Below are 15,881 nucleotides of genomic sequence, written 5' to 3'. Positions count from 1 at the left end.
CAACTCCACAGGGCAAGAGAACAAATATTTACCTTCTTAGCATCTGCAGAAGACCTCAACCCTTCTGGCAGCGTATGCACTAAAGGCAAAACCGCAGCACCGACACGCTGAAAATGGGAATCAGAAACCTGCTCCAGACGTGGTCGTTTGGATTCCAGTGAATCATGATCCACTGGAGACGGGCCTGGGTGAAACTGCTCATATCCAGTTCTCCTTTCTTGAGGCCTAATACATACAAAGAAAATAAGAACTTGAACATTTTTAAGTAACGTAAAACTACCTGCTAACATGTCTGGTTAGACACAGAAATAAATTTAAAAGTTATGCTTACTTTCAAAGTGAACCCCTGCTCCCTCTCCTTCTACTCCAGAAGAATGTATACCTCACTATAGTACTATTAAACTAATTCTAACAGAAAAGTTTCTTTGTGTGGAGGGGAAGAAAAAAACAATCCAGAAGTGAAAGAAGTAACAAAAGATTTTGATTTGCAGAAAATGTAAAGCTGCTGAAGAATATCCACAAAATAATATTTTCTAAACCTATTCTATAATAGTTGAATTCAGGATAATACAGACCAGAAGAGCCACCATTTTTCAATCAAAAACAAGCAGGAAAAAACAAATCTCCTAGCTATTGCTACATGGAAAGATAATGATAATGACACCTCACAAGTCATTTAAGTCTTAAAGACAAGGCCCTTGAGTAGACATCTAACACTTTCTAAGACATCATCCTGTCTCCTAAAATGTGTATTTTTTCTAGTTTCTCCAAATACAAGTGTCTTAAAGAATCTATCTTTCATTTCTTTACAAGATGTATTGCAAAGTCCTGCTCCTGGTTGTTCATTAATTTGACTTTTCATTTTCTACCAAAGTATTTACAGAGGTGACATTTTACTTTATCACCAAACTTTAAACTAATATATAACAAAACAACATTTCATTGAAAACGTAATCACTGGGTTTCATATTTAGAATACACAGATGAAATGAACACTAAGATCTTCAACTGATCTTTGACACAGGTGCCAAGAACATACATTGGGTAAAGGACAGCCTCTTCAATAAATGGTGATGGGAAAACTGGAGATCCACATGCAAAAGAATGAAACTAGACCCCCATCTTTCACCATATACAAAAATCAACTCTAAATGGATTAAAAACTTAAATGTAAGACCTGAAACTATAAAACTACTAGAAGAAAACATGGGGGAAACACTCCAAGATGTTGGTCTGGGCAAAAATTTTACGGAGAAGACTTCTAAACCACAGGCAACAAAAGCAAAAATAGACAAAGGGGATTACATCGAACTGAAAAGTTTCTGCACAGCAAAAGAAACAACAGAGCAAAAAGACAACCTACAGAATGGGAGAAAATATTTGCAAACTATTTACCCAACAAGAGATTAATATCCAGAATACAAAAGAAACTTAAACAACTCAACAGCAAAAAACCAAATAATTCGATTGAAAATTGGCAAATGAGCTGAATAGACATTTCTCAAAAGTAGACACACAGGGGGCCGGCCCGGTGGTGCACTGCTACAGTGGGTTCGGATCCCACATACAGACCGGCCGCTCACTGGCTGAGCGAGGTGCGGGCGCAACGCCGAGGGTTGCGATCCCGTTGCCGGTCCCGGTCCGGTACGGGCGCGACACTGAGGGTTGTGATCTGTTGCCGGTCACGAAAAGACAAAAAGCAAAAAAAAAAAAAAAAAAAAAAAAGTAGACACACAGAAGGCCAACAGGTATATGAAGAAATGCTCAATATCACTAATCATCAGGGAAAAGCAAATTAAAACCACAATGAGGTACCTTCTCACCCCAGTTAAAAAGGCTATTATCAAAAAGAAAAAATAACAAATGCTGGCGAGGATACGGAAAAAAGGGAACTATTATACACTGTTGGTAATAATATAAATTAGTACAGCCATTATGGAAAACAGTATAGGGGCTCCTAAAAACCTACAAATAGAACTACCACATGATTCTGCAATCCCACTGCTGGGTACTTATCCAAAGGAAAGGAAATTAGCATAATGAAGAGATATCTGCACCCTCATGTTTACTGCAGCACTATTCACAATAGCCAAGATATGGAATCAACCTAAGTGTCTATCAGCAAATGAAAGGATAAAGAAAATGTGGCATATATACATAATGGAACACTACTTAGCCATAAAAAAGAACCAAATCATGTCATTTTCTGCAACATGGATGAGCCTGGAAGACATTATGTTAAGTGAAATAAGTAAGGCACAAAAAGATAAATACCACATGCTCTCACTTGTATGTGGAAGCTAAAAATAAATAATTTCTAGTGATATACAATAGTGCTAGGCATCTACAATCAACAATAATTTATTGTATGTTCTCAAATGGCTAGAACAGAGGAATCAAATGTTCTCATCACAAAGAAATGATTTATACAATAATGAATATGCTAATTACCCCAATTTGATCATCACACAAATGTATACCTGTATTGAAATATAACTCTGTACCCCACAAATACGTACAATCAATAGTTTTCAATTAAAAAATATATCCTCTTTAAAACCCCGAAATCCCGGGCCGGCCCGGTGGCGCACTGCGCCACTTGGGAAGCGCGGCAGCGCTCCCGCCCAAGGGTTTGGATCCCACGTACAGACCGGTTCCCGCTCACTGGCTGAGCGAGGCTCGGGAGCAACACCGAGGGTTGCAATCCCATTGCCAGTCCCCGGTCCGGTACGGGGGCAACATCGAGGGTTGCGATCCGTTGCCGGACACGGAAAAAGACAAAAGACAAAAAAAAAAAAAAAACCTGAAATCCCATTCAATATAGAGAATCCCATTATCTTCCTAAAATTCAGAGTGATGTCAGGAAAAATGGTGGATGGAGTACGAAGCTTCAGAAACAAGACAAGGATGACTGCTTTCACCACTTATATTCAGTATGCCATTGGAAGTTATTGTCAGAGCATAAGGCAAGAAAAAGAAATAAAAGGCATCGAAATTGGAAAGGAAGAAGTAAAAGTATTTCTATTCACAGATGACATAATCTGATATGCAGAAAACCCTAAAGAGTCCACAAAAAAACTGTTAGAGCTAATAAGCGAATACAGCCAAATTGCAGGATACAAAATCAATACACAAAATCCAGTTGGATTCTATACATTAGTACTGAACAAGCTGAAAACGAAATTAAGAAAACAATTTTATTTACAATAGCACCTGAAAGAATAAAATAGTTAGAAATAAATTTGACCAAGGAGGCTCAAGACTTAAATGGTGAAAACTATAAAACACTGCTGGAAGAAACAAAAGACTTAAATAAATAGTAAGAAATCTCATGTTCATGTATTGGAAGACTTAGTATTGTAAAGATGACAATACTACACAAAGTGACCTACAGATTAAATGTATCAAACCCCATTGCCAAGCAGAAACAGAAAAACCTATCATAAAATTCATATGGAATCTCAAGGGACCCCAAATAGCCAAAACAATCTTGGAAAAGAAGAACAAAGTTGGAGAATTCACACTTCACAATTTCAATCCTTACTAAAAAGCTACAATAATCAAGATTCATCCCCCACTGAGCAGTCAGAGGAAATCTATCAAAAACTAGCACCCAGCATTAGGTTAAAGGCCAAGCCTGGCAACACAGCACATACAACCAAAGCCACTGCTACTCTGCAGGAAGACATTGTATGAAATTTCAGAATTTCCCCTTTCTGTGAGCAATGTGACCCTCTGTTGAACAGGGCTTGGCAAATAGTGCCTGAGCTGGATTCCAGCCCTAAGTTGCCCCCTCAGCTAGAGACCCTTGTACAGGACACAGACTACAAAGTGTAACTTTCAAGTATTACATTTCACTTCTAGCAACTCTACCAATGAGATTTATCAAAGCCATAAGATTAAGCATACCCAGTATTGGAGAAGAACCTAAGGCAACCAGGGCACAAGACAATTAAGAAAAACATTGAATATGAAAAGCTCTCTTTTGACCAAGCAATCAAACTACTTCTCATTTCAGCTTTCCAGTCCTTTTTAGAACAAAACTATATACATATAAGTAAATATAATTTAACAATGTTGAAAATTTCAAAAAATTTATATGAACTATGAAAATCTTTGTGAAAAAAATACATTTTTATATTGGGAGTATTGGTAGAGCTAATCATGAAATTTGCAATTTAAATGAAATGCCTTTTAAAAAACTAACACCAGTGGACTGGTGCAGCCACTGTGAAAATGGTCTGGTAGTTTACCAAATGGTTAAATAAACAGAGTTAATTAACACATGACCCAGCAATTCTATTCCTAGGTAAAACATATGTCCACACAAGAACTTGTACATGAAAGTTCATAGAAGCATTGTTCGTAATAGTCAAAAAATGAAATCAATCCAAATGCCCCTCAAGATAAATAAAATGTGGTTCCCCCAAAAAATTCTAACACCAAATTTTCATATCAAGAAATCTCTGTAGGCTTTTAAACTTAAAAGTTATCATATTTTACTGACTTTCATCATCTCTTAACACCATCTTTAAAAATTTTTAATTTTAATTTTAAAGCAAGGATGACCTCCATTTTGGTAGAGTATGTCATAAAATTTAGAGCTATTTAAAATAGTAGTGCACAAAGATCATCTAAAATAACATCAATTGATGTTATTTATTCTCAACTAAGGAAGGCTGTTCTTTAAAAACAAAATTGATGGGGCCGGCCCGGTGGCGCACTGGATAGTGTGCCACTTGGGAAGCGCGGCGGCGCTCCCTCCCGAGGGTTCGGATCCCACATACAGACCGGTTCCCGCTCACTGGCTGAGCGAGGCGCGGGAGCAACACCGAGGGTTGCAATCCCGTTGCCGGTCCCCGGTCCAGTCCGGGGGCAACACTGAGGGTTGCAATCCATTGCCGGACACAGAAAAAAAGACAAAAAAAAAAAAAAAAAAAAAAAAAAAAAATTGATTTAACTTAAATTTAAAATTTTGCAAATGTGATTTAGTTTCTTCTTTTGTTGCTCAAGGGAAAACCAATTATGTGAATTTCAGTGAATCTTTATAATATCTGAAACCTCATCTGTTTTGGTTTTTTTTTTTGGCAGCTGGCCAGTTTGGGACTCTGAACCCTTGACTTTATGTTACAACACCTCGCTCTAACCAACTGAGCAAACCAGCCAGCCAGCTTTACTCTGCATATTTTTATCTAAATATCCAAATACTCTAAACAGTTATGTGAACTCATTTTTCCAGTGGAATCTAGAAAAAAGCATAAAGGATGATATTCACACAAAAAGGACTCTTATTTTCTATGAACATGTTCCTGGTTTATGTTTTTTACACACAGAAATTTAATTTTGGGCACACTAAGTTGCTTTAACTTTCTTTTCCAGGAATGTATTCACCTTGTTTGTGCCATTCTTCATCTTCTTGCTCAGGGACACTGTGGCAGCTCTATCCAGACCTTCTCTTTGGTATGCAATAGACTGAGTGGGTTTTGTGATCATTCACACTTTGCCTGGCATGTGTTTGCCTTCTTTGAGATACAAATGGCCGATTGAGTATGGCTTTCTATATATTTTCTATAACCTAAGGGAACAGGGAAGTGGAGCAAAGGAGGGGAAAAACGTGGTAGGGGCTGTAACAGCCTTTGCTGAGATTTCTGTCTCACTCTACCAGCCAGACATGTAAACTACTCCTGAGGGTTTTGGCTCATCACTTTGGAAAACGGCACACCATGACTACCCTTCCTGCAGTTGTGGAGAAACCAGGATGGCATAATGGGAATTTCTAAGCAAACCATTCATCATCCCCTCCCCTCACTTAAATTTTCTACAATTAGAGAGTATTCATAAGAAATCCTAGGATTTTACTGGCCCTCTTTCTTTCTTCAACACTGCTTCTTTGAGAGTAGAAGTAAAAAATAGGAGGCCAAGTCACTTGAGATTCTTCTAATTTCTTCCTTGAATCTCTCTTTTCCACATTTATGGCAATAGTTGTATGCCCTTCCTTGTTAATACAGGGCATATTTTTAGCCTATTTTTTCTAACTATTCCTGTGTATTTGCTAGATATTGGAGAGGAAGTGATCTGAATTCTCTCCACAAACTTCACCAAAAAATGTATTCAATAATAATTTTAAATGTAGCCAAATAATTTCAAATCTTTTATTGTCTTAAAACCTAAACAGTGGGGCTGGCCACTTAGCTCACCTGGTTAGAGTGTGGTGCTGGTAACACCAAGGTCAAGGGTTCAGATCCCTGTACTGGCCAGCCACCAAAAAAAAAAAAACAAAAAACAAAACAAAACATAACCTAAATAGAGGACACAGTTTTAAAATAGGAAATCAGGCTCCTTATAAAACTGCTAAAACAAGAAAGCTAGAAAGGGAATTTAATAAAGGTAGTTATTATAGTACAAAATACTTTTGAATACAAATAAATAAAATCAAAAATGAAAGTGAAGAAATGACAACAGATGCCTCAGAAATAATAAAGATCATAACAATCATGAATAATTCTATGCTAACAAACTGGATAACCCAGAGGAAATTGATAAATTCCTAAAAAAAAAAAAAAAAAAACAACCTATTAAGAATGAAGCAGGAATAGGCCAGCCCGGTGGCGCACTGCTACAGTGCGCCGCTTGGGAGCACGGCGGCGCTCCCGCCGAGGGTTCGGATCCCACATACAGACCAGTTCCCGCTCACTGGCTGAGCAAGGTGCGGGAGCAACACCGAGGGTTGCGATCCCGTGCCGGTCCCGGTCCGGTCCGGGCGCGACACTGAGGGTTGCGATCCGTTGCCAGACACGAAAAAAACAACAAGAAAAAACAAAGAATGAAGCAGGAAGAAATATAAAGCCTGAACAGACCAATAACAAATAAAGAGATTGAATCAGTCATCAAAAACCTTCCAACAAAGAGCGCCGGCCCGGTGGCGCACTGGATAGTGCGCCGCTTGGGAAGTGCGGCGGCGCTCCCGCCCAAGGGTTCGGATCCCACATACAGACCGGTTCCCGCTCACTGGCTGAGCGAGGCGCGGGAGCAACACCGAGGGTTGCAATCCCATTGCCGGTCCCCGGTCCGGTCCGGGGGCAACACTGAGGGTTGCGATCCGTTGCCGGACACAGAAAAAAAGACCAAAAAAAAAAAAAAAACCTTCCAACAAAGAAAAGCCCAAGACCAGATGGTTTCACAAATAAATTCTACTAAACATTTCAAAGAAGAATTATTACCAATATTTCTTAAAGTTTTCCAAAAAATAGAGCTAGAGGGAATACTTCCAAACACATTTTATGAGGCCAGCATCACCGTGATACTTAAGCCAGAAAAAAAATCACAAGAAAAGAAAACTATAGGCCAATCTCTCTGATGAACATAGATGCAAAAATCTTCGATAAAATATTAGCAAACTGAATCCAACAACACATCAAAAAGATTATATATCATGACCAAGTGGGATTAATCCCTGAAATGCAAGGCTGGTTTAACATATGCAAGTCAATCAATCTGATACATCACTTTAAGAGAAGTAAAAACAAAAATCACATGATAATCTCAACTAATACAGAAAAAATTGTTCAACAAGGTCAAACATCCTTTCTTGATAAAAATTCTCAACAGTGTAGAAACAGAAGGAAAATTTCTCAACATAATAAAGGCCATTTATGAAAAACCCACAGCTAACACTATAATGGGAAAAAACTGAAAGCTTTTCCACAAAGATATGGTACAAAGCAAGGGTGCCCACTCTTGCCACTTCTATTCAACAAGTACTGGAAGTACTAGCAAGAGCAATCAGTCAAGAAAAAGAAAGGGCATCCAAATCAGAAAGAAAGAAGTAAAATTACCTCTATTTGCAGATGACACTTCACTATCTGATGGAATATTTACTATCCTCTAAGGACAATGCTATTATTATTCCCATTTTTACCAGCAATTAAACTAAAGCTTGAAGAGTCTAAATCAATGACTCCTGGCTGTAAATGAGAATCATCTGGGAAACTCTGGCCATAAACTAATGCCTGGGACCAAGCTCAGAGATTGATTTAATTGTTCTGTGATAGGACTTGGGCATCCCAGGTTCTAATATGCAGCCCAAGTTGAGAACAGTAGGAGTTTATATAACATGACCAAGGCCACACTACTGACCAGGACTCAAACTTAGGTCTACCTGACTCTCCATTGTGTAACATTAACTGTAAACTATGAAAACATGTTTTAAGAACTTGTTCACTATTATGATAACTACTCCAAAAGATCAAAACAAAATAAAAGAGCTCGAAATACAAACTATAAATGACCAGTCACAGCTCAGTTAATAGGATAACAAAAATAATAAAAATAAGACAAATTTCTCACTTGTGAGGTATACACATACTTCATACTTCATAATTATGAGATACAAACATGAAGAAACCCTATTACCTGTCAGAACCTGGGTGAAATTCTGAAAGCAAAGAAGGTCGTCTTCGAAGCTGTTGTTGCTGCTGTTGCTGCAAGAGCTGTGATGCCTGACTAACTTCAAGATGAGAAGAACGGTAATCAGGAACTGCAAACTCCTAATATTAAAATAATCACAAATTAGTTATTAACCGAAAAGTGAATAGCATCATGAAATCAAACCAAGTATAAAGGTAGTTATGGGCCACTAAGTATGGAAAGAAATAGCAATGACAATTTCAATCCTTCATGGATCTAATTCTTCCCTATAAACCTAAAACAATCAACATTTTAACTGTAATCATTAAAAATAATTCAAAATGATATTTCAAGTTCAACCTATATTTGATTCATCCCTCTAATAATATTACAATAACTCCCAATCTATATTACTAACAAAATGGGTCAAACTCGTGTTCAATATGAAATCCTGAAAAGCATTACAATCTTAAATTCAAAATGAGTAAGCTAGGGCCGGCCCGGTGGCGCACTCGGTAGAGTGCGGCCCTTGGGAGCGCAGCAGCGCTCCCGCCAAGGGTTCGGATCCCATATAGAGACTGGTCCGCTCACTGGTTGAGCGCAGTGCGGGTGCAACACCGAGGGTTGCGATCCCGTTGCCGGTCGCGGTACGGGCGCGACACCGAGGGTTGCAATCCCGTTACCGGTCATGAAAAAAGACAAAAAGGAAAAATAAAAAATAAAACAAAAATAAATGAGTAAGCTAGAAGAGTCACAGAAGTTGTAGTGGATTGAATTATGTCCCCCCAAACTCCCTACAGCTTGATTTGTGACAAGTTTTACGTATTAGAAACTTAGCCCCCACTGTGACTATTAAGAGGGTGGGAGATCCTATTATGTTAATTGAAAGGTGGAGCCTTGAAGAGGTGATTGGATTGTAGGACTGTACAGTAGTGAATGGATTAAGAATGGTGGTCAGGGCATGGTTCTGAGGGCTTAAAAAGAAGAGGAGAGTCTGTCTTTTGCTCTCTCTGCTCTCTCTGCTTCCACTATCTTGCAATGTGAGACCCCTGGGTCACTGTCGCCACTACCAGATGGACTTTGGACTTCTCAGCCTCAGAAACTGTAAGCAATAATTTCACTTTCTTTATAAATCACCCAGTTCAGTGTACTTTGTTATAAGCAACAAAACTGATTAATACAGAAGTCATCTAATTAAATCCATGTATATTTACAAATGAAGAAACTGAAGTCCATAGAATCAACCTGCTCGTTAAGAGTGATAGTTTTTCCGTCATAACTAGGTGGTTGTTTTTATGTTTGTTTTTCTACTTTTCTTTTGTTGACTTTTTTTGGCAAAAGCTTCTTTCAAAACAAATCTATTGTGCTAACTCAATCATAAATAGATAAACAATTACTAAATTACCCCAGAATTCCAGTCCTAGGTATATACCCAAAAGAATTAAAAGCATATAACCACAGGCAAAATCCTGTACATAAATTTTCATAGGAGCATTATTCACAAGCCAAAAAATGGAAAGAATCCAAATGTCCATTGACTAATGAATGAATAAGCAAAATGTAGTATATCCATACAATGGAATACTATTCAGCCATAAAAAGGAATGAAGTACTGATACATGCTAGAACATAGATGAATCTATGCTAAGTAAGAAAAGCCAGACACAAATGGCCACATATTACTATTCCATTTATCTGAAATTCCTACAATAGGCAAATCCATAGACACAGAAAATAGGGTGGTAGTTGCCAGAGAATGGGGGGAAGAATGGGACTAATTGCTATTAGGTATGGGGTTTCATTTCAGGTGATGGAAATGTTCTGAAATTAGATAATGGTGATGGTTGCACAACATAATAAACATACTAAAAGCTACTATATTATACACTTTAAAATGGTGAATTTTTTGTTAAGTGAAGGTCAACAAAAAAGTTTTAAAAATCATAAACAGATAAATTCAGCTGTCCAGGCTGAAATATGGGGTAGATAAGAGGTAGCAGTATAACATAACTCACAGATAGTTGAAGAAATCTCAGATACAAAGTTGAAAACAACAAAGAAAAACAAAACACTGAAAAGACAAAACCATTTTAGGGCCGAGCCCGTGGCACACTCGGGAGAGTGCGGCGCTGGGAGTGCAGCAGCGCTCCCGCGACGGGTTTGGATCCTATATAGGGATGACCAGTGTGCTCACAGCGCTCACTGGCTGAGCACGGTGCGGCCGGTCTCAAAAAGGAAAAAAAAAAAAAAAAAAAAAAAAACATTAAAAAATTTTTTAAAAAGCACACCAAAACAAAAAAGAATTTACATCCAAGTAAATAGGTAAAAGATTAAGTAGAAAAGAACAAAATAATAAGTATTAATAATACCCTTAGAAAGGATCAAATAGCAATCAAAGAAATTAAAAACTTGACCACTGAAATTAAACCACAGTTGAACATACAGAGGTGAAGGGCAGATGAAAGCTAAGACGTTATTAAGTAATTTTCTCAGAACACAGTAAACCACAAAAACAGAAACTACAGAAGAGAAGTTAAAAATGGGAGCTAGAGGGCCGGCCCGGTGGTGCACTGGAGAGTGCGCTGTCTGGGAGCACGGCAGCGCTCCCGCCGAGGGTTCGGATCCCATGTGGAGACCGGTTCCCGCCCACTGGTTGAGTGCGGTGCGGGTGCAACACCGAGGGTTGCGATCCCGTTGCCGGTCCCCGGTGCGGGCGCAACACCTAGGGTTGCGATCCCGTTGCCGGTCCCCGGTGCGGGCGCAACACCTAGGGTTGCGATCCCGTTACCAGTCAGTAAAAAAGACAAAAAGAAAAAAAAAAAAATGGGAGCTAGAGTAAAAAGTTCCAACATCCAGTATCCACAGGTGAGAGGCAATATTCTGAGAAATAGAAAAGCCACAGGGCTTGGCTAAGAACTGATGAAAGAACTGATGAATTAGGGGGTACTATAAAGCAAACAACTCCCAGAATTCACTTAGGGCCAGAACTCACTCAAATTTTTTCCAGCAAGAGCAAAGAAACCACACTGGATAAAAGAGACATTAGATAAAATATCTCAGAGGAGACAAGCTTAGAAGTAGGGGATAAATTAGATCTAGAAAAAAGACTACTTTAGACTTGCCCTAAGAGTTGAAAAACAAGCCTCAAAAATAATTTAATTGCCTACCAGATGTAATCCAACTCTCTTTAAAGAAATACAAGGAAAGCTAGTACTAAAAAATGTTCACAATATTCATATTCCAATGTAAAATGAAAAAATCCTGGTCCGGCCCGGTGGCGCACTCAGTACAGTGCGGCGCTTGGGAGCGTGGTGGCGCTCCTGCCGAGGGTTCGGATCCCATGTAGAGACCGGTCCACTCACTGGTTGAGCGCGGTGCGGGCACGACACCAAGGGTTGCGATCCCGTTACCGGTCACGAAAAAAGACAAAAAGGAAAAAAAATAATAATAAAAAATAAAATGAAAAAATCCAATATTTACAACGAAAATGTCACTGGATGAAATTAACAGTAGGTTGGAAATCACAGAAAAAAATTACTGACTGTGAAGCCACAGCAAAATGAAGCTAATAAAAAAAAAAGAAAGAAAAAAATGAACAGAGGTTCACTGACCTGTGGGATAATATAAAATATGAGTAAGTGGAGTCCCAGAAGGAAACTAGTAGGAAAAGAGACAGAAAAAAGTAGCTGAAGAAATAATGGCCCAACTGCCTAAATTTTATGAAAATTATAAATCCACACAAGCAAGAAACTTGGTGAATGCCAAAGATAGTATCATATTCACAAAAGGCACAATAAAGGAATAACATAATCAAAGTGCTGAAAATCAGGTAAGAGAAAAATCTTTAACCAGAGGCGGGGGGGAAAAGACAATTTATATATAAATGAACAAAGATAAGAGGTTTGCAGTCAAAAACCATGTAAGCCAGAATACAATGAAAAGACATCTTTTAAAGTGTGAAAGAATATAACTGCCAACCTAGAATTCCATATTGACTGAAGATATTCTTCAAAAATGAACTTGAAAAAAAAGACTTTAGGCAAATAAAAGCTGAGAGAAACTGCCAAAAGACCTGTACTACAGAGAAATTCAGTTCTTCAGGCAAAAAGAAAATGACATCAGAAGGAAACCTGAATATACACAAAAGAATCAATGGTGTAAGAAATGGTATACTACACGCAGGCATTTACAGAAGGAAGAAAAGAATAAAGAACAGAAATCAGTGAAATAGAAAAAAAATAGTAAAAACGAATAAAACTAAAGCTAGTTCTTCAGACAATCTATTACACTGATAAACTTCTAGGTAGACTGACTTTTTACTTATTTATTTTTTTAGTATAGTATAGACTGACTTTTTTTTTTTTTTTTTTCTCCTTTTTGTCTTTTTTCGTGTCCGGCAACGGATCGCAACCCTCAGTGTCGCGCCCGTACCGGGCCGGGACCGGCAACGGGATCGCAACCCTCGGTGTTGCACCCGCACCTCGCTCAGCCAGTGAGCAGGAACCGGTCTGTATGTGGGATCCGAACCCTCGTCGGGAGCGCCGCCGCGCTTCCCAAGCGGCACACTGTAGCAGTGCGCCACTGGGCCGGCCCCTAGACTGACTTTTTTCAAAAAGGAAAAAGACATTATCAACAGGAGGAATGACATCACAGCATAACTCAAAGACACCGAAAGGACAAGGGAACAATATGAAAATTTATGTAAATAAATCTGATAGCTTAAATAACAAATTTACCCACACTGACTCAAGAAAAAAAACAGAGAAATCTGAATTATAACTATTAAAAAAATTGGGTTTATAATTTAAATTCTTCCCACAAAGAAAATTCTAGGCCCAATGGCTTCACTGATAAATTCTATCAATCATCTAAGGAAGAAAAAATACCAGTCCTATACAAGCTCTTTAAGAGATTACTGGAAGAGGGGACATTTTCCTAGGTAACATCATTCTTAATGGTAAAACACTGAACCTCAACCCTTACCAAATACCATATACAAAATTTAATTCCAAATAGATCATATTGGAAGTCGTCACTCCCATAAAAAAAAAAAAAACAAAAAACCACACACAGACCTTAATGAAAATCCTAAAATTATAACACTTAGAGAAAAAAAAATAGGAGAAAATCTTAGTGACCTTGAGTTTGGCAAAAATTTCTCATATATGACACAAAAAGCACAAAATATATAAGACAAAAATAATAAATTGGTCTTGATAAAAATTTTAAATGTATGCTCTCCAAAGGACACTTAAGAAAATAAGGCAATAGTTCTTTATAAAATCTAGATACAACAAACATAGATGTTTTCCAAATAATTTTATTTATAACAACTAAAAATTGGAATAGGTGACTAGATAAACAAATTTTGGTATATCCATACCCAGCAATAAAAAGGAACAAACTACTAAGGCATGCCAGACATGGATAAATCCCAAAAATATTATGGGAAGCAAAAGAAGCCATAGACAAAAGAGCTCATATGAGATACTTAAAACAAATATAATCTATTATGACAGAAAACAGATCAATGGTTCTTGGGAGCTAAGCTTGGTAGGAAGTGGGGAAGGAGGACTAAACTGGATGGGGTAACAAGGAAACTTTCTGGGGTGACAGAAATGTTCTTTATCTTCATTTTGGTGGTCATTTTATTAGTGTATGAGTTTGTCAAAATTTGTCAAAATGTACACACATAATAAAATGAGTGCATTTTATCATATATATAAACTAAACCACAAAGCTGATTTTTTTTAAAAAAAGTAGGGACCACAAAGCTGATTTTTTTAAAAAAAAGTAGGGCTGGCCAGTTAGCTCAGTTGGTTAGAGTGTGGTGCTATATCACCATGGCCCAGGGTTCAAGCCCCATACCTGCCAGCCACCAAAAAAAAACAAGCAGCAGCAACAATAATCTAGAAAATTAGTAATCAGATGAATAGCATTGAGGCAGGAAGGACATGCAACCAAAATTCAATACCCAGTGATGATAAAATTTCTCAGACTAGAAAGAGAAATCAACTTCTTCAACCAAAAAAAGGCATAGACAAAAATGTGCAACCAACATTACACTTAATGGTGAAAGACTGAATGTTTCCCTCCCTACACAGAAACAATGTAAGGATGGCCATTCTCACTCTGGAATCGTGACCACCCTTCAAAGGAGTCCTCAGTAGTATCCAACTATATTTTGCTGATAAATCTTTCTTATTCTCTGAGATGGTCCCATCTCATCTCTTCCTTTCCCATTTTTCTTCAAAACTCTTACACCTCTATCCTCTGTCCGTCCACTCCAAGCTTATAATTTCACCTCATATTTTACTTTTCACAAGGTAAGTCAATCATACAAACTTTCTCATCTTCCTATCATCAAATCTCTCAACAAGGTAGATACCTTTATCCTGTCTGCCACTCAAGAGAGGCCAAGTTATCTGGCTCACTTAAAACTCAACCAAAAACTAAAACTTGGAGTATAAACATAGGTTTTAATCTAGAAATTCTAGGCAACTGATACCTGCCTAACAACTCTTACAATCAAAAGCAGAGACATGTTCAACCCCTGAAATCTGGCATAAAACCATAGTAAGTAAGCAATAACTAATTCCCAAACTTTGGGTCCCCATCCTTGAAAATGGTTCTTGCCATTTAAAAAAAAAAATTTTGGTTTCCGACCAAAAGTGTATTAAATAGAAAACTAAAGAAAAACACAAAATACATATGCAATTTGCATAGCCATTTGTTCCTTACCTGCTGGTGGCGGGTGCTGGGAAAGGTATACTGGACAGAGTGGGGAGGATAACGACTTTGTTCTGTGCTAAATGCTCCTTGGTTGGGAGGATAACCTGAACTTGACATTATTGAAGTCCTCACCAGGCTGTGAGATCAAGTCCAACAAACAATCATGTTTCTAGGAAACCACCTAAACAGGACGGGAAAAAATAGAATTTGTAAGAACTAAAACACTGAGTGTACTTCTAATAAATTATAACTGTAGCTACATAAATAAAACCACAATTACCAGTAAAAGCTTTCTCTCATGTGTTTACTTAATAGAAGTTATTGAGGTTTGAAAAACATTAATGGCAAGTTCTTTAGTATATGAAAAATAATATAATTAGTTATATAAAGAAAAACATGTATAGGGCTGGCCCGGTGGCGCACTGCTACAGTGCGCCGCTTGGGAGTGCGGTGGCGCTCCCGCCGAGGGTTCGGATCCCACATACAGACCGGTTCCTGCTCACTGGCTGAGCGAGGTGTGGGGGCAACACCAAGGGTTGCGATCCCGTTGCTGGTCCCGGTACGGGTGCGACACTGAGGGTTGCGATCCATTGCCGGACACGAAAAAAGACAAAAAGGAAAAAAAATAAAAATAAAAACATGTATATAAAATGTTGGCTTGGGACCTGGCACATAGCTGCTCAGTAAATGTCTTTTATAAATGTCGGAAAAGGAAATACATTATAAAAACAACAATAAATGGT

General features: G+C 38.1%; 1 protein-coding gene across 5 annotated transcripts in view; it reads right to left on the bottom strand.

Annotated features, from left to right (window-relative positions):
• The window catches only part of NCOR1 (nuclear receptor corepressor 1), a 143,760-nt gene extending 128,439 nt beyond the window's left edge, over positions 1–15,321 (bottom strand). For 3 of the 5 annotated variants that reach the window (XM_008570807.1, XM_008570809.1, XM_008570808.1), the window contains exons 1-3: positions 15,148–15,321; positions 8,413–8,546; positions 33–225 (exon numbers count right to left, since the gene is read on the bottom strand). In XM_008570807.1, the coding sequence (XP_008569029.1) occupies positions 33–225; positions 8,413–8,546; positions 15,148–15,255 (435 nt within the window). In that variant the 5' untranslated portion in view covers positions 15,256–15,321. The remainder of the gene's footprint in view (positions 1–32; positions 226–8,412; positions 8,547–15,147) is intronic. The other 2 variants (XM_008570812.1, XM_008570810.1) reach the window with 1 other exon arrangement.
• Positions 15,322–15,881: the final 560 nt, after the last annotated feature.

This window comes from Galeopterus variegatus, unplaced genomic scaffold (assembly GCF_000696425.1).
Source record: "Galeopterus variegatus unplaced genomic scaffold, G_variegatus-3.0.2 Scaffold632, whole genome shotgun sequence".
Classification (NCBI taxonomy): Eukaryota; Metazoa; Chordata; class Mammalia; order Dermoptera; family Cynocephalidae; genus Galeopterus; species Galeopterus variegatus.
Note: the sequence above shows the minus strand (reverse complement) of the source record. Positions and strands in the feature narration are given on the sequence as shown.